The sequence below is a fragment of the Aquarana catesbeiana genome, linkage group LG04 (assembly GCF_042186555.1).
Source record: "Aquarana catesbeiana isolate 2022-GZ linkage group LG04, ASM4218655v1, whole genome shotgun sequence".
NCBI classification, from domain to species: Eukaryota; Metazoa; Chordata; class Amphibia; order Anura; family Ranidae; genus Aquarana; species Aquarana catesbeiana.
In genome coordinates, this window is record NC_133327.1 from 568,917,985 (window position 1) to 568,938,056 (window position 20,072).

At 42.9% G+C, this 20,072-nt stretch overlaps 1 protein-coding gene across 1 annotated transcript in view; it reads right to left on the bottom strand.

Moving 5' to 3' along the window:
- The window catches only part of LOC141140656 (two pore channel protein 1-like), a 94,105-nt gene extending 77,804 nt beyond the window's left edge, over positions 1 to 16,301 (bottom strand). Inside the window, exons 1-5 of the mRNA XM_073628053.1 lie at positions 16,028 to 16,301; positions 6,417 to 6,499; positions 5,789 to 5,903; positions 3,949 to 4,077; positions 3,416 to 3,532 (exon numbers count right to left, since the gene is read on the bottom strand). Of these exons, the coding sequence (XP_073484154.1) occupies positions 3,416 to 3,532; positions 3,949 to 4,077; positions 5,789 to 5,903; positions 6,417 to 6,499; positions 16,028 to 16,081 (498 nt within the window). The 5' untranslated portion in view covers positions 16,082 to 16,301. The remainder of the gene's footprint in view (positions 1 to 3,415; positions 3,533 to 3,948; positions 4,078 to 5,788; positions 5,904 to 6,416; positions 6,500 to 16,027) is intronic.
- Between the last annotated feature and the right edge of the window lie 3,771 nt (positions 16,302 to 20,072).

The window sequence follows — 20,072 nt, forward strand, 5'->3', positions numbered from 1 at the left end:
ACTTGGGATTTTTATTCCAGATAGATGTAGGATCACCCGAGAATGGAAATCTCCTCTTTAAGGATCTAGAAAAAAAGGGTTTCCTTTCGGGATCTTGCCACTCTTTTTTAATAGTTTCAACCAGTACCTCATGTACTGGAAAAACCTTCCTCCTTTGTTCCCCCAAGCCCTTGTACATTTGGTCATGAAGGGTCAGGGGTTTCCTGTCTTCCTGAATACCGAGGTTTGTATAAATAGCCCCTAAGAGGTCCTCTACCTCTTCCAGGGATAATTTATATCTGGAGGATTTCCTGGACTCCCCGTCCTGGTCCTCCCCCTCTGAACCATCCTGGGAATCGGAGGAGGAACTGTCTGGTTGTCTTTGTTCCACTCCGGAGGGCCCTGGAGCTTCCTCTGCCCTAACTGAAGTTGCAGGTTGGGCAGGAGCAGAGCCCTGAGCCTGAGGCGGGGTTGTATCCTGGGGAGCTGGACTAATGGGAGGCTGAAACCTTTCAAATAAGGCTTTAAATGAAGAGAAGGTGGACGAAAGCTCCTTAACCGAGGCTGCAAGTCCTGACTCCTGTTCAGAGTCCCTCTCCTTAACAAGGGAGTCTATGCACTCCCTACACAAGACCTTTGTCCATGCTTCCCCTAATGTGTCCCTGCAAGAGGCACACCTCTTCTTAGAGCTATGTGTAGACCTAGACTTCTCTGTAGCTTTCTGAAATACATGAAAAGAAAAAACAAACATTTTGTCACTTTTTTTTTTTTTTTTTTTTTTTTTTAAAACAAGGATACAACCCTGGGAGTGCACTAGACCCTCTTTAATATGTGGGGATCTGAGCCTCCCTCCCCCTGACCACCCAGGGTGTCTGCCCCCCCATGACAGGAACTATACATGGAGGAACAGTCCTAGATAAAGAGTACTCTTCCCCAGGGCACTCTTACCTTAGGAAGGCTGGAGGTAGTGTCCGTTGGCTGAGCATCTGCTTCCGACATGACTTGCAGGTGGTTGCTACTACCGAGTCCTACGCTGCCTGTGCGCGTCCCAGACTCGTCTCCAGCCTGTGCCTGGCTTCCCTATCAGCGCCGCGACCCGGAACCGGAAGCCGCGGGTCAAAGGCAAGCTTTCGCCCTTCCGCCGGAAATGACGTCGCCCATCATCCGGCCCGCCTAGTTCCAAAAGAAAAAAAGAGAGCAGTCTGTATAGTATACAGGAAAGGTGAACGCTTGCATGCTGCAGCCCTGTAGCCGCGATAGGGAGCCCCCACAGCCTGAAGCCGCGCTCGGCTAGGAAGTGGTGGCAACAGAACGAGGGGTAAGTCCCCCCCATGCCCCTAGGAAGCCCCTGCTCCCATTACAGGCTCCAAAAAATATAAACAGCCACAGTCACCCTGACTGAGTGGCCTGGTTCCTTGCACAGTGTCTCCCCACCGGAGGAAACACTAATACTGAGGTCTGGCAGGGGGAAGTAAGAATTTATGGGCTGGCGCAGTGTTTCCTAGAGGAAGAGGAGGAGACTATCTCTCTCATGGTGGCTGTCCTGAAAGACGAAGGGGGAAAAAGTGCAGATCCTGGAGTGCCCATCATCACAGTCTCCTAAACTCAACACCATTGAGCCACTTTGGGAGGATTGCAGAGTTGTAGTTCATGCTACATAAGAAGCATATAGGACCTGGAAGCTTTTTTATTAGAATAATGGGCAGTGTTACCACATTAGAAAATAAAGGGCCTCATTCACAACTATCGCAAGAGACTGCAAGCTGTCATTGATGCTTTAGGGGGAAATGCATGAAATTAATGATGAGAAAAACTTTTCAACAGGGCCATTTTCTTTTATTGCTGTGTATTGTTATTGTGTAAGGTCAAGTAGTCTATTAGAATTATCATAAAAATGGGTTTGGTTTGATCACGTTTTTGAAAAAAAAATGGTCCACATACACATTCTGGCTTGGGGCATGTTATTTTGTGAAGACTGCAAAAATTAAGAAAAAAAAAAAAAAAACCACAAAAAAACAGTAATTGCTATTTAAGCGGCTTAAAATCTCTAACATGACTATGATTTTAGGTTTGTACTATTCTAAACTTTTTTTCTACCAGATTCTAATTAAGATCTTTAAAAAGCACAAATTATATTACTTCTACTAAATTCTATGGAAGTCGAGAGACTTTTTTTTAAAGAGGTTTTCGAAGTCATAGAATTAACTACCAATATATGAAAGTCCCCAACAGTGGTACTCAAGTACAATAAAAACATTATAAATAAGTGAAGAACTTCTTTAACCACTTCCTGCTAAACTACGTCATCGACTTTGAGTGGGGATATCTGAATGATGCCTGCAGTTGCAGGCATCATTCAGATATCTTCTTTTACAGCCGGCAATTCCCTGCACCATAAGAACAATCATAGCGGCTTTTCAGCTACTTGATCGTTCTTGCAGGCAGATGTTTGCAAGATGCCCTACGATGCTTCTTCCGATTCACCCGTACAATAGTTAGTCCATGCCGGAAGTTTACCATACAGAATCCAGTGGGCCTGACGGCAGCCGGACATCTCTACTTTCTCGGAGGCCGGGTGCGATGTTATGATGCCCTTCCCGCTGCCTCAGCTGGGAAGCCAGGATGTTTTGGTTTTTTTCCAGGTTTCACAGCCTAGAGGCGAGATGTGGGGACTTATTGACCCCAGATCTCGCTGTAAAGAGGACCTGTCACAAACTATTCCTATTACAAGGGATGTTTACATTCCTTGTAATAGGAAAAAACATGATTAAAAAAAAAAGTGAAAAGAAAAAAAAAATGTCAAAATAGAAAAATGAAAGTAAAATAAACAAACAAAAAAAAATACATTTAAATCGCCCCTGTCCCCGCGTGCAGAAGCGAACGCATACGTAGGTCGCACCTACATATGTAAACTACGTTCAAACCACATGTGAAGTATCGCCGCAAACGGTAGAGTGAGAGCAATAATTCTAGCGCTAGACCTGTAACTCTAAACAGGTAACCTGTAAAAAAAAATTTCAAGAGTCGCCAATGGGGATTTTTAAGTACCGAAGTTTGGCGCAACATGTTAGGTATCTATTTACTTGGCATAAAATCAACTTTCACATTATGCAAACAAAATTGGGCTAACTTTATTGTTTTGTTTTTTTAAATGCATGAATCAGATTTTTTTTACCAAAAAAACGCATTTGAAAAATTACTGCTCAAATACCGTGCAAAATAAAAAGTCGCAACGACCATCATTTTATTCTCTCGGGTCTCTGCTATAAAACATATATAATGTTTGGGAGTTCTGAGTAATTTTCTAACAAAAAAAAATTATGATTTTTACATGTAGGAGCAAAGTGTCAGAATTGACCTGGGTAGCAAGTGGTTAAATTGAAAGAGAAAAAAATGCAACAGAAAACACAACAAAAATATGGGAGCATTAACGTACCTGCCGACTTTCAGCAAAGTTAACCAAGTAAATGGGACGTAGCACTCTTGACCATCGAATGCTGTGAATGTGAGCTATACTCAAACATCCATAGATAATAAGATCGATTAAATTAAGCTGTCCAAAATAAAACATACAATATTAATGCAAAGTTAAACCTCTTTTTGTATACAGTAAAAACAAATATACCTGCACTATATTGTTTTACCACATATCAGTGTGTATGTTGTGGTGTGATGAGTTGTCACAAATGGTGCATGTACATTATTTTGTATGTTTGCTTGCACCAGGACCCCAAACAAATAGTAAAATGGCTGCCTGAAAACAGCATGCATTAATATAAAAGGTAAAAATTAAAATCAGTGGGGGGTGGTGGCCAGTGACCTGAACTTTGAACTGACACCTACCACACCCACAAACAAAAGACTAAAACCAGCCATACATGGATTGAAAGTTGGCTGGTTCAGCAGGGATCAGCCAAATTTTGATCCATGTGTGGACAGGCTGGTCGTACACAAGTATAAATTACCTACCAGTATTGTGACAATTACACAGATATTCTTGGTGTCTTTCCAGAACACGTTGCGAGGAGTGACTTTACTAAAATGTACAAGGCGCGCAAAGAAAGCCATTAGGCAGAAAACTTCGACAATGGAAGTAGCCTGAAAAACAAAGAATAATAAGTCAGATAAAGATCAAGTACAGTTACTTATGATAAGGTGCATCTCTAGGCAAAAACCTTCTTTTTTGGATACAGCAAGAAATACCTCTGTCAAGTTATCTTTGGTGTCTGTATTCCCATAGGGGAGATTCACTCCTCTGTATTCCTATGTACAGCTATAGCAAATACAAATTATAAAAGAAAAAAAAAAATTGAACTGGTGACCATTGTCACCTATAAAAAGAGCGGAGGGGAATCCAAAATTTTAGAGTTGTCCCTAGAGGTGGAGGGAATCTTCCAATGAGCATTCCCTAGACAGCATATTATAAATGCACAGGAGTGTTAAAGGATAAGCTCACCTTTAAAAAAAAAATAAAATAAATGCATAGGTAAAAAATAAAAAGTGTATTTATTTTTTTCTAAGGAGCCTGCAGAGCATTGAACCCATGATCAGCAGATCACAGGAGCAATGTCGAGCTCCTACAGACTTCTCAGAATAGCTGTCTGTCTGTCTGTACCTCGTACAGGTAGGCAGTTACCTGAGAGCAGGGAGATCAATGGACTATGGGGATGCTTACCAGCGCCCTTGTAGCTCATTGAAAACGAAAAGCCATCAGCTGCAATAGGCGACGGTACTTGTAAGCATTTACTCACAGAAAACTACAAATGAATGAAGCGGCCGCGTGGGTGGTGCTACACAAGGCCGTCCTGTTTGCACATAGTGACAGCGGGTGCGGGCAGAAGATCACCTTCTGCCCGCACCCACTTCAGATGCTGGAACAGGTTACATGTTCCACCCTTAAAACGGGTGGAACATATGACATGTTCCTAAAGTGAACTTATCCCTTAAACCTTTAAAAAGTTTTGCCTATACATACACTCTAATATATAATTTACAGCTGGTTTGACTAATTTTGTCACATTGCAATCAGACTATTAATAAAGTTGCAATTCCCCTTTATTGTGATCACAAACTGTCTTCTGGCATCAAAATGTAGGATTGTATTAGCTGATCTGTGTGATATTTATCTTGTCATCTTGTAGAAGATGGCCATAGGCCACAATTTTATGCTTTGTAGCTGGAATAGACACTTTTTTTTTTTTAAATACAAATACCTCATAGCTGCACACTACTATTCCCAGCTAGAGATTTAAAAAAAAAATGCTGGTGATGTCTGCCAGTCAAAGGAAAAAGGGAGGAGGTAATCCCTAAAGTTGCACATCCGTCTCATCCTGTGGTTAGTGTCGGAGTGTCATGCGGCAAACTCAGCATGGGCTCCAACCAGGCCACACACCCCAATGCGTTTCGCTCCGCCCTGTCATGATTACTGTGACTAAGCTCGGGGGGGGTGAAACACACTGGGACGTAGCCTGGTTGGAGCCTAGGCTGAGGTTGACACTGACACCAACCACAGGACGACACGGTTGTCCGGCTTTAGGGATTACCTCCTCCCTTTTCCTTTGAGCTACAGCAGGAACTAGGACAAGCTCCACCCCACCAGCGGCACTCCCAGCAAAGCCTGAGCGGCACACCAAGATACCACGGGTCACGATGTCTGCCAGCTTCCCCTAGCATAAAGAAGCAAACTCAAGTAACCTAAACATACACGTTTATGTGACTATGTGTTTATGTGACAGAGATCCAGGGCATGTCTAACTATAATATATTGCCTGTGGTCAGATTTATACCAGGTTCAGTAATCCAATCTTACCAGGAATGGAAGTGGATATACAGCAGGCTCTTCAAAAACTGCCAGAGCTAAGTCAACCGTTATACAGACATAGGTTGCCAGCTGCATAGCCCAGTGGTTATAGAAATAGTAAAGTCTACAAAACAAAAATGTACATCATAGTGACAACATAAAGTAATTAAAGCAGATAAAACTATTTAATTTAACATCTTAATCCTTAATGCATTTACAGTATATGAAATTTCTATATATTAGACTAGTAACCAGAAAACACAGAAGCATTCACATCAGTTCCTTCTCCTAAATGAGCTTACAAAGAGGGGCCAACGTTGGGTGGAGGACAATTAACCTACCAGTATGCGTTTGGATTGTGGAAGGAAACTGCCCAACTAACATACAAACTGCAGGCAGGTAATGTAGTTGGTGGGAACAGCACAGCATAATATTTTTTGGGGGTAATTGTCAAAAACAGTAAACCTGGCCATAGATGGGTCGATTTTCTTTCCTTCAACCACGGGTTGGTTGTTTGGAATACAGGGAATTTGACAGACTTTGTCCATATAGAGCACTTGGTTGCTTATTAGGCTGTCAGTCCATTCCTGTAAAACAACAAAAAAGCTTTTCATGTCATAGATTGAAATATACTAACCTTATTGACTGGGGTGATGTTTCAAAAGGAATGTTTCTGTTGTACTGAGCATCATAAACATAAGCGGCAGCCAGGAGAAGATTCTGAGCAGAGAAAAAAAGAGAACAATTCTGGCTCATTAATGCGGTAATAATATTGGTTCTAAAAGGCAAAAAGATTTTGTTTTTTTTTAACTTAAAGAAGAACTCCACCCAAAAGGGGAGTTCTGCTTGTTTGCATCCTCCCCCGCCCCATTTGGGGGGGGACCCAAATACCTGGCTTTGACATGTACCCGCTCCCACTTCAGATCGCTATGGCTGTAACTGGTGCGGCGGTGATCAGGGACACTATAACTGACTGACTGGTGTGGCGTTGATTAGGGACACTGACTGGGGCAGTGCAGTGTTACCATAGTAACACTGTACTACTCTGCATGGGGAGGAGGTAATGGAATCAGGGATTATTTTTTCCACAGTCCGATTGTTTATTACAGTGATGATGATAATAAGCAATTTCTAACACTGTTCAAAGGTTTCATTCATGAAACCTTGCTTACTACTGTGATTAGTAACAGCTATCACATGGTACAGGGCTCTGTGATTGGCCCTGGTACCATGTGATCACTGTGACCAATTACAGAGGTCATCTCAGTAGTAAGGAAGGCATCATGAATGACAGCCACGCTTACTATTGTAACTGTGGTTGCTGCGATTGGTCACAGCGATCACATGTTACCATGGGCTGCTCTCATCGGCCAGGTACCATGATCGGTAATCATCTGTGTCCGGTGGACACAGCTGGGTACATCGGATGCACAGGGAAATGTTCTGGGAGGACATATGGGTACGTCCTTTCGGAATTAGGGAGCACCTACCCCGCCGTTTATGTAAATTGGCTGGGTGGAAAATGATTAATGCAAATAATGCATCTTTTAGCCTTTTAAACCACTTTAACAAGTCCAGACCTAGTGGTAAATGAATGCTGCTGACACCGAAAGAAGACATGACAAACATATTAGCCTGGAGGCTGTAACCAGTACAATCAGAAGTCCAACTCATAATGAGCATTGCATGAATTCCAGGCTTACTTTGACTGTAAATAGTTCAGTGTGTATTTTTATCAGTTATTACAAGTTATTGTCTGATTGGCCCAGGAAATTGTGATGTCATCAGCCCGCCTCTCTACCTTGGCCAGAGGAAGCCTTGTATTCATTGATAAAATTACAAGGCTTCTCCTGAATGGTAAAGAAGCATTCAGGACGACTTGATTTCAGTTCTGGCAGCAGACAAGTTGGCCATATTGTGGTGGAACATAGCGCCACTTACTGTATGTAGTCAATGATACTAAAGTACAGTACACCACACTCAGGGGCTGAATGAGTTAGCAATGGAAGTCAATTGTCTGGCTATCATCTCCGCAAATTGAGGGGTGCTAGTGCTACAGCCTCTGCAATGCTAATGGAATACTAAGGTAACAATTAAATTTGCTATTCTATACACTTGTTTTAAGCCTCATTGTTACCGCTGATTGGCAATGCCCTGTCTGAACCAATAATTAGGGTTCACTACCTTTACTATTCTATTAGTGTCTATTGATGGTGAGATCCTTGGTCCCCCTGGGATAGTCCTGTATCTGCAAGGAGGAGAATTGAATAGGTCAGGATGCTTGTGTGGGGTGTATAGTGGACACACAGTTTCTGTACTTGTTCAGATGATGTGGTAAAACTATGTAACTATTCTTGTAAATATACAATTCATTTGTACAAGATCAAGGCAAGTTCTAGGTTCTATGATTTGCTATAGACTTTAACGCCATTAAAATGCCTGATGAAACATCAATAGGAGACTGAGAAAAGCACTGAGTCAAGCTCCCTTTCCAGCACTTGGATGAACCTTTCATACACTGTGTTTACAACTAACTGTATGAATAATATGTATGATGGGAGTGTGGAAATTACTATAGGATGAGGCTTAAATGGACAAGCTGTACCTCTATCTAGGGAAGAGCCGAACACCCCCCGGTTCGGTTTGCACCAGAACATGCGAACACTGTTAAAGTCTACGGGACACGTACATGAAAAATCAAAAGTGCTCATTTTAAAGGCTATATGCAAGTTATTGCCAAAAAACAGTGTTTAGGGACCCGAATACTGCCCCAGGGGACATGTATCAATGCAAAAAAAGTTTTTAAAAAACGGCAGTTTTTTCAGGAGCAGCGATTTTAATAATGCTTAAATTGAAACAATAAAAATGAAATATTCCGTTAAAATATTGTACCTGGGGGATCCCCCTAGTCTGCCTGTAAAGTAGCGCATCTTTCCCATGTTTATAACAGTACTGCAGCAAAATGACATTTTTAAAGGAAAAACTGTAATTTAAAAACTTGCTCACGGTGTATTGTATTGCCAGATCTCGGCAATATACATAAAAAAAAAAAAAAAACGCCGTGGGGCCTGGCCCCCCCCCCAGTCCATACCAGGCCCGTCGGGCCAGAGGTGCAAGAGAGGCCTTCCTCTGCATAAACCAGGCTCTACCCACCAGGTACGTGACACTGTCCCTCTACCTTCCCAACTCTTTCCAAAACCAAACTAGGTCAAACTAGACAAAGAAGTCTTCGGTGTTATGTAGGGCAGAGTCCCCCACATCTTATGTACATACCCACACTAACCTGAAAATTATTGCTGGTATCCACAGAAGAAGAGACCTATGACCCAATGTGAAATATCAAGTTCAAAGTAAGATGCTTGTTCTGGACTCCTGATGTGATGACTGCGGTCAGCTGCTATTGTCTGCCATCTTACCTCTCTTGTCATCATCCCTGGTTTGGTATTATCTTTTCCGTTAAACCTACTCTCCTTGCATCCAGGGCTATATTTACCATGATGAAACTTGTGAGCCAGTGTCTAGGGTAGCAAAGTATGGGGGCAGAACCAAGCTCCAAAGTTTACAAATTTTGGAAATGTTTTACTTTCCCTTCTACCTGTGGAAAACGGTGTCTGAAATCAGCAGGAAAACTATATTAGGATGAGGATTCCCCCACTATAACTCTTTTGTAGAAGTCTCTAGGCCCATCTTCCTTATTCTTTAGAGTGTGCCTATTCAGATCCCTATCCATTACTTCAATGGCTGTTCAGGGACTGATGGGTATCATCTGCCTCTGTTAATTTACTTGGGGGCCGAAGGATGCTTTTGGAGGACCCAGGTGAAGGGTGTGAAAATGTACTTGCCACATCAAAAAAACTAAACTATTTGTGCTGGTTCCTATGGTAAAACTTTTTTTTTCTGGGGTTAAAGTTCACTTTGCATGAACTGCAGAAACTGCAGAAACTTCAGGGTGGATGGAGTACACTTTGGGATGTTTTCATTGGTTTGTGGGATAGTGCATAATCCTTTTCCACCATTGCAAAAATAACCTGAATTTCTAACTCCCAGCAAAAAAAAAAAAATCTGTGCCAAATAGCCTTTTCATCTGAGCAGTCATAAGGTCACCACAATCACTATAAACAGATTCTGAGCTGAAAAGGACACTGGCACTCTAACGTCTGTAAATGTTTACCAACTTCATTACAATTTAACAGTTAATCTGTTTCTCATCAAAATCTTCCAAGGTGCTAGTTTACAATGTGACCACGGCCCAAATTCACATGGTCAGTGGGATTTTATACAGCTTTAGGGCTTATTCACACCATCGCTGCACACGCCCGCTGGCATGTGATGGTGCCAATGTGCTGTAAACAATGCATTGCACTGTAATGTTTCTTGTTTGAACTTTATTCAAATGTCACAAAGTGACATTTCATTCAGTTCTATTAGCTATAACATAATGCAAAGAAGTGACTTGCATTGCACCACACTGCTGAAAAAAGTACTACATATAATAAGTTTTCACCACACAACAAAGCAGCATAGTGGTGTGAACTGTAATAACACAAAATAAGGCTACTTGCATTTCCTATGTTGAGACTGAGTTGGGCAAGGCTGTCCAACTCAGCCCAGTGCATCTGGCGTGAATAGGTCCTTACTAATTTCTATTATATATATATATATATATATATATATATTATATATTTGTGCCTATAAGTTTGCATACCCTGGCAGAATTCATGATTTTTTTGTTCACTTTTCAGAGAATATGAATGACAACACAAAAACTTTTCTTTCACTCATGGTTAGTGTTTGGCTGAAGCCATTTATTATCAATCAACTGTGTTTACTCTTTAAATCATAATAGCAACAGAAATTACCCAAATTACCCTGATCAAAAGTTTACATACCCCAGGTCTTAATACCGTGTATTGCCCCCTTTAACATCAATGACAGCTTGAAGTCTTTTGTGGTATTTGTGGATGAGGCTCTTTATCTTCTCAGATGGTAAAGCTGCCCATTCCTCTTGGCAAATAGCCTGCAGTTCCTGTAAATTATTGGGCTGTCTTGCATGAACTGCACGTTTGCGATCTCCTCAGAGTGGCTCAATGATATTGAGGTCAGGAGACTGAGATGGTCACTCCAGAACCTTCACTTTATTCTGCTGTAGCCAATGACCGGTGGACTTGGCCTTGTGTTTTAGATCATGGTCATGTTGGAATGTCCAAGTACGTCCCATGCGCAGCTTCTTGGCTGATGAATGCAAATATTCCGAGTATTTTTTGATAACATACTGCATACATCTTGCCATCAATTTTGACCAAATTTCCTGTGCCTTTGGAGCTCACAAATCCCCAAAAAATCAGCGATCCACCTCCGTAGCTTTCATCATAGGCCTTGTTGTCTCCTCTCCAAATGTAGTGTTTATGGTTGTGGCCAAAAAGATCAATTTAGATCTCATCACTCCAAATGACTGTGCCAGAAGATTTGAGGCTTGTCTCTGTGCTGTTTGGTGTATTGTAAGCGGGATACTATGTGGCAATTGCATTTTTAATGGCTTTCTTCTGGCAACTCGACCATGTAGCCCATCTTTCTTCAAGTGCCTCCTTATTGTGTATCTTGAAACAGCCACACCACATGTTTTCAGAGTCCTGTATTTCACCTGAAGTTATTTGTGGGTTTTTCTTTGCATCCCGAACAATTTTCCTGGCCATTTGTGGCTAAAATTTTAGTTGGTCTACCTGACCATGGTTTGGGTTCAACAGAACCCATCATCATTTTCCACTTCTTGATTAGAGTTTGAACACTGCTGATTGGAATTCTCAATTCCTTGGATATCTTTGTATATCCCTTTCCTGTTTTATACAGTTCAACTACCTTTTCCCGCAGATCCTTTGACAATTATTTTGCTTTCCCCATGACTCAGAATCCAGAAACGTCAGTGCAGCACTAAATGAAAGATGCAAGGGTCTGTCAGGAGTCCAGAAACGTACTGACCTTTTATACACACACACTAATCACAACAGATCACGGGTGAAGATGGTTAACTTTAATAGCCATTCAAACCCCTTTGTGTCAACTTGTGTGCATGTTATCAGGCCAAAATCACCAGGGTATGTAAACTTTTGATCAGGGTCATTTGGGTAGTTTCTGTTGCCATTATGATTTAAAAAGAGTAAACACAGTTGGTTGATAATAAATGGCTTTAGCCAAACACTAACCACGAGTGAAAGAAATGTTTTTGTGTTATCATTCATATTCTCTGAAAAATGGCCAAGAAATCGTAAAATTCTGCCAGGGTATGTAAACTTATGAGCACAACTGTAATATATATTTGTATATATACACACACACACACACACACACAGATACATACATATACACACATACATATACAGTATAACTTAGGCCCCTTTCACACAAGCTTTCCAGGCAGACCTGATCGGACACTCCATTCATAGCTGACATCTGCCGCTATCCAATTCGATCCTGTCTGTGAAATCCAGACCCTATTTTCCATCTGCCTGGTGGATCGGATGAAAACGGACAGGCAGTCTGTTTTCATCCGATCTCCCATAGAGGAGAGCGGGGCTCTGACAGGTCCGTCATTAGCACAGTGAGCGGAGATGGACTTGTCATTCATCGGATCGCTGAGTAAAGCCGAGTCCGTTGGGTGAAGGAGCCCTTACAAATTGCAGAAATTTCTTTGTAATCACCATGATGTACCAGGTTAGCCAATAATAAATACACACAGTAGGTGAAAAAAAAGTGTTGTTAAACTGATACATTTTAGCAATAAACAAAATATATTAAAAAAAAAAAAAACAAGGGAATGTGACCATGTTGTGTGTTGCATTCCAAATATGAAACATTGTCACAAAAAAAAAAAAAAAAAAGTAGGGCATGAATTTTTACTTAGGTTCACACTAATGTGGTGTGGGAAATGCAGCAATCCATGTGCATTTCCTGTGCGGTATTCAAATCGCACTGTGCTCGCAATCTGCTGCAGATGTCAGTGCAATCTTAAAGTCACCGCACCCAAACGCAGGTCGCAAATGCAGTGCGCTTGCCGGCACCAGATCGCTTGTTTAAAAGTACCATGCGATTTGCAGTGCAGTTCTAAAATTGGTGCATGCACGTCTTTGATGCGATTTGAGTCCATTCAAAATGAATGGGCTTAAACAAGAATGCGTTGTGCTTCCTGCACGATACACATGCGGCTGATAATGTGAACCAAGACTTAGCGCAGCTTGCTGTGATGAACTGCACTGCATCCCAACAAGGTTTGGTACATAAAGTTGAATGTTATGTCTTTCTGGGACATTTCAAAAGAATTTTAAAAAAGTTAATGGTGCGATACACTGTAACAAAGCATTGCACTGCCCATGCCATACACGGAGCAAATTTTAGTCAATTCCTGATAAACTGGACAAACTTAAAGGAGCCTGCATTCACTATATCTGGTCTCCCACAGTACACAGAACATGGAATGCAATTATTTTAGTAAATGTAAACTGCTAAATACCTTTTCTCACCCGCAGCATATAGCAGTCTTGTGACTTCTATCAGTGTCTGGCCAAGCACTGGTTAAAGCTTGTAGGAGAAGCTTTCATTCTACTCTGACTGTCCTATGAGGCTGCATGACCCCTGACCCTCTGTCTGGACAGCGCTGACTGGCCCTGTGCTGATCACATGCACCCTCCCAAGAAAAAAAAAAAAAAGCTCTAGCAATGCACATCAAACGGAGCATGTGAAGATTGCTCAGGCTATAACAGCTTCAACTCTTCTGTGAAGGCTGTCTACAGGAATGTTTGACCATTCTTCCAGAAGAGCATTTGTGAGGACAGGCACTGATGTGGATGAGAAGGCCTGGCTCGAGTCTCCGCTTTAATTCATCCCAAAGGTGTTCTATTGGGTTGAGGTCAGGACTCTGTGCAGGCCAGTCAAGTTCCTCCACCCCAAACTCACTCATCCATGTCTTTATGGACCTTGCTTTGTGCACTGGTCCAAATCATTTGGTGGAGGGGAGATTATGGTATGGGGTTGTTTTTCAGGGGTTGGGCTTGGCCCCTTAGTTCCAGTTAAGGGAACTCTTAAGGCGTCAGCATACCAAGACATTTTGGACAATTTCATGCTCCCAACTTTGTGGGAACAGTTTGGGGATGGCCCCGTCCTGTTCCAACATGACTGCATACCAGTGCACAAGCAAGGTCCATAAAGACTTATAATGGGCTCGGGTGTGTTTGGATCGAACCCGGCACTGCACACCACCAATCATAGGCAGCATGTGTATGTGCAGCTGCCAGTCGGGAAATGCCTCACTGCCTATGATTGGCGGTGTGCAGTGACGGCTTCCTGGCGGGTTCGATCTGAACACACCTGAGCCCATCACTAATAAAAGGCATGGATAAGCGAGTTTGGGGTGGAGGAACTTGACTGGCCTGCACAGAGTCCTGACCTCAATTGATAGAACACCTTTGGGACTGCGAGCCAGGCCTTCTCATCCACATCGGTACCTGACCTAACAAATGTACTTCTGGAAGAGTGGTCAAACATTCCCATAGACACAATCCTAGCCTTGTGGACAGCCTTCCCAGAAGAGTTGAAGCTGTTATATCTGCAAAGGGTGGGCCAACTCAATAGTGAACCCTACAGACTAAGACTGGGGTGCCATTAGCCCCCTTTCATACTGAGGCGCTTGAAAACTGCCTATAAAACGACAAGCGCTTTTGTGGAGCTTTTGAGGCGCAAGCGGTGCGCTTTTTTATACAGCGCCTGTAAAGAGCCTCTCCTGTCACACTGGAGCGGTGCGCTTGCAGGACGGTAAAAAAAAGTCCTGCAAGCCGCATATTTTGCAGCGCTGTAGGAGTGGTGTATATGTATCACCCCTGCCCATTAAAATCAATGGGCAGCGGCACTTTGTGGGCGGTTTTAACCCTTTTCAGGTGCTAGCGGGGGTTAAAAGCTCCCCACTAGCGGGCGAATAGCACCGCTAAAATGACAGCAAAGCGCCGCTAAAAACAGTGGCACTTTACCGCCAACACCTTAGTGTGAAAGTAGCCCAACAGACCCGCCGCCCCGGTGTGAAAGGGGTCTGAAACGAGCAGCGCTTTACCGCTAACAGACCTGCCGCCCCAGTGTGAAAGGGGTGCTTTACCACTAACTAGAGCTGCAAAATTAATAGTTAAAAAATCGTGATCTCGATTCAACCCCCCTGATGATCTCTATTGCAGAGTTTGCCGATTCTTTCATATAGCAAGTGGAGAGACTTATCTGCTCACTCAGCTGTCAAAAGAAAACATCTGGGCAGTCTGCCAAGTTTTTAACATGAAACATTGTAACTAAATCTTCCTTCTTAGATCAAAGGGATAAACTTCTGTGTAAAGAAAAAAAAATCCAGGCAGTCTGCCAAGTTTTTAAACAACATGTAAATACAAGAAGTTTAACCACTTAAAGTCTTTAATCTTTTTCTGACACTTGTTTCTTAAGGTAAAATCAATATTTTTCGCTAGAAAATGACTTGGAACCCCAAAACATTCTATATATTTTAGCAGAGACCCTAGGGAATAAAATGGCAATAGCTGCAATATTTTATGTCACATTGTATTTGCCCAGCGGTCTTTCAAATGCAATTTTTTTGGGAAAAAATACACTTCAATGAATAAAAAAAAAAGAAAAACGAAACAGTAAAGTTAGCCCAATTTTTGTTTTTTTTGTTTTAATGTGAAAGATGACGTTACACCGCGAGAATCGTGATCTATCTTCTAAGCAAAAAAATCGTGGTTTTCATTTTAGCCAGAATAGCGCAGCTCTACCGCTAACACACGGGCGGGCCCCAGTGTGAAAGGGGTCTAACGCTTAACGGCACCCGCATGCATCAGCGAACGCGGCACGTTTTCTGCGTGTGCGAAACCAAGCGGTGCCGCAGCACCAGACGGTTCCCTGTGACGTGTCACTTAAAGCGGGTCGGGCGATTTCCCCCATTTGTCGCTGGTACCTGCGACGTGTGAACGTAAACACGCCCCGCACATACGTGACCCTTCTCCTATGGGCGGCTGTACTTCACCACCAAAAAAGTCATCACATTTAACCCTCAAATTTCCCATCACAGTTGTGTATTCATAGGTAGTGATAAGGAAAGTCCTGGACTCCTCTCCACTCATCCGATCTCTTCTTTTACCTGAACGCAAAATACTTTGTGAAAAGTTCTGTAATCTCTTCTCCTCTCCGTACTGATCCCGGGGCTCTGTCCATTACCAATCCACCTACCTCCTCCTCCTCCTCCGCTCCGATCTTCCCGGCTTTCACTCCTCCTTCAGACATGATGAATGAGAGCGGTGTCCTCCCCGGTGCACGGTGTCCCCGGTGTATGGTGTCCTCCCCGGTCCCCGGTATATGGAGTCCCCGGTATACAGTCCACCATCAGGGAGCGGATCTCTAGACACACAGCGCTGTGCTCATCCCGAGCTCAGGCCGGTCATGTGACTGAACGGAAACAGCTCAGCAGGATCGGGGGGTCCACCTTCCTACTACATGGATGGGAAGGGGGGTGTTCACATTATAGGGGGGGGGGTCATGTCCTGTGTGCGGGACCGTTACTAGTGACGTCTCATAGCATTCCCTTCTCTATGGATTGTTGGACTGGAATTCCATTAGTAAGCAAAAACTTTCCCAGTGTTCCGGGGGAATGTTCATCACTTCCCAGCCCATTGTATGGGAAGAATGAACACAGAGCAAGATTTGTTAACCCTTTCATGCCTAAGGCAAGGCCATACAACGGGTCGAATTCCGAAAGAATTTTTCTTTTCGAAAATCTTATCTAAGAATTTTCGTGCGTATTTCGCACCATTAGTGGGGCTGCAGCGACAGCCGATTTTCGCGCGGCCAATCAGATTTGAGTAATCGGACATGTTGGGAATTTTTTGAAAGACGAACGTTTTTCTAATCAATGGTGGTGAGAAATGTAATTGAAAAAGAAATGCGCATGTGCAAGAAAAGAAAATTCCTGGAAGGAAAAGAAGATTCCCAGCCACAAAAAATTATTTTCTGTAGCAACACGAGGTGAAATTGAAGGCTTGGTTGGCCGAATTTTCAAAATCAATGGTGGCGCCATCGTATCACAAAACGCACAAATTTTCTGATTTTCAAAAGAAATTTTTTTTCAAGATTCGACCATGAATGGTCAGCCTAAGCCTATTTCTGACACTTGTTGCTTACAAGTAGGGATGAGCCGAACACCCCCCTGTTCGGTTCGCAGCAGAACTTGTGAACAGGCAAAAATTTTGTTCAAACACCGTTAAAGTCTATGGGACACGAACATGAATAATCAAAAGTGCTCATTTTGAGGCTGGGTTCACACTGCTGCGATGGCAGACATCGCATGTGATTCGCAGCGCACTGCTGTTCACATCACAGGCGATGTCCGTGCGGTGCGATGTCAGCCATACAGATAGTATGGCTAATATCGCACCACATTCGGTCCAAACAAGCACAGGACCCTTTTTTTGTTCAGACAAGAATCGGATCGCATGAGTGTTCACACCTATGCGATCCGATTCATGTCCGAACTGTCAGTTCGCAGTGCGATATGTGAGCTTAACTGGGGGTGTCGTTAACATTGTACGACACTCCCCAGCAGTTCGCATATGTGTGAACAGTGTGAACTGCTGTGCGAGTCGGTGCGATGCGGGAACCCGCAGTAGATTTGCAGCCTTCCCGCACTGCAGCAGTGTGAACCCAGCCTAAAGGCTTATATGCAAATTGTCATAAAAAGTGTTTGGGGACCTGGGTCCTGCCCCAGGGGACATGGATCAATGCAAAAAGAATTTTTAAAAACGGCCGTTTTTTCGGGAGCAGTGATTTTAATAATGCTTAAAGTGAAACAATAAAAGTGTAATATTCCTTTAAATTTCGTACCTGGGGGGTGTCTATAGTATGCCTGTAAAGGGGCGCATGTTTCCCGTGTTTAGAACAGTCTGACAGCAAAATGACATTTCAAAGGAAAAAAAGTCATTCAAAACTACTCGCGGCTATTAATGAATTGTCAGTCCGACAATGCACATAAAAGTTCATTGATAAAAACGGCATGGGAATTCCCCACAGGGGAACCCCGAACCAAAATTAAAAAAAAAAAATGGCGTGGGGGTCCCCCTAAATTCCATACCAGACCCTTCAGGTCTGGTATGGATATTAAGGGGAACCCCACGCCACAATTTTAAAAAAAATGGCGTGGGGGTCTCCCCAAAAATCCATACCAGACCCTTATCCGAGCACGCAATACTGAACCGTACCAGGCCACATGCCCTCAACATTCGTAGGGTGCTTTGAGGTAGCCCCCCAAAGCACCTTGTCCTCATGTTGAAGGGGAGAAGGGCCTCATCCCCACAACCCTTGACCGGTGGTTGTGGGGGTCTGCGGGCGGGGGGCTTATCAGAATCTGGAAGCCCCCTTTAACAAGGGGACGCCCAGATCCTGGCCCCCCGTGTGAATTGTTAATGTGGTACAAATGTACCCCTACCATTTCACAACAAAAGTGTCAAAAAGGTTCAAAAACACAAGAGACGGTTTTTGACAAGTCCTTTATTAATTTCTTCTTTTTTCTGCCTCTTCCATCTTCTTTCTTCTGGTGTTCTTTCGGTGTTCTTCTTCATCCTCCATCTTCTTCTTCATCTTCTTCTCCATCTTCTTCTTCTTCGTCTGCTCTTCTCATCCCGCATTCTCCTCCAGGCTTCTTCTTTGCTCCGTACGCACGATCCGCCTCAGTGGGAATCTTCAGCCGTATGACACTTCACTTCTTCTGACACTTCTTATATAATGGAGGGCGGGGTCACCCTGAGGCTTTCCCCGTGTTATCTGAGGGGGGCGGGGTCACCCCCGAGTGCCCGGAGGCGATCGCGACCACCGGGCACTCGCATCGGCTCCGTGGGCGAGCAGGGGGCCGTCTATGGTACCGACGTACCATGACGGCGATTCGCGCAGCCGAGCCATGTTGCCGCAGTATAACTGCGGTGGCTCGTCAGCATATTATCAACCATATACTCCATAACTGAATTATTTATTACACATAAATTAGTCCAGCCACCACAGCTCAAATGAATAATACTATGACTTAACAATAAACTGTTCCTTTCAGACGAAGAGACTTAAGCCTCATACACACGATCGGATTTTCCGACGGGAAATGTGTGATGTCAGGCTGTTGGCGGAAAATCCGACCGTGTGTACGCTCCATCGAACAATTGTTGTCGGATTTTCCCCGGACAAATGCTGGATAACAGGTTTTAAAATTTTCTGCAAATGTGTGTTGTCGGACTTTCCAAGCGCAAGTCCATCGGACAAAAGTCCAAAGTACAAACACGCATGCTCGGAAGCAAGGACGAGCCGGAAGCAGTCAGTCTTGTAAACTAGCATTCGAAATGGAAAATTAACATTTGTGACATGGCAAATTATGAAATCTCCAAATGCAGCACACATTCTTTTCTTCTTGAATGGGATAATAATGAAGCTGCTTTGCTGGTGATACTGATGAAGTTATTGCAAACAAATTTTCAAAGGCTTTTTTATTTCTAGTGATATTAAGAATAATATTATTAGGTTTTTGGGTTGTTTTTTTTTTGTGCAAGTTACCACAACACCATTATCCCCTAGTTTTTAAGATCAAAGATACAACTATGTTGTCAATTTTACATTGTATTTTTTTAAATGTAACTGCCTACTCCCAAACTGTCATTTGAAGTAAAACACATAGCTAAGTATTATTCTGCACAATTTTTTTTTATTGTGCATTAAAAAAAAGAAAACAAATAAAATTAGACATGCTATCTGCCAATAGAACTTAACCAAAAAGTGCATTCTATGCATTCAAAAATATAGAAAATATAACAAATCAAATCATTATTATTCAACCAAAAAATAAAATAAAAGCCTCATGCATGTGTCCTGCTTCTTAATATAAGGGGTCAACAATGCCAAGAGTTGGTGAAAGCAGGGGTCCGTCATCCAGAGATAATTCTGAAAAACATCTGGATTATTCTCCTGGAGCTCCCGCAGCAAAGGCATATGACATAATTGGTCACGATTAATAAAGCAACCAATTTTTGGTCCAAGAAATCCTCCTCCTCCTGTTTCTGCACTGGACTTGGGTCAAAGCAATAACTCCAAGGCCAATAATAAATAACACGTAATCTCCTCCGATTATACAACATGGCTGGTTGACGAACGGCCGTTCAGAAACGAACTGAAAAGCGCAAAATGAAAAGCGCCAATCAACACTTACCAAACTTCTACTAACACAAAAATTAGCAGAAGGAGCCCA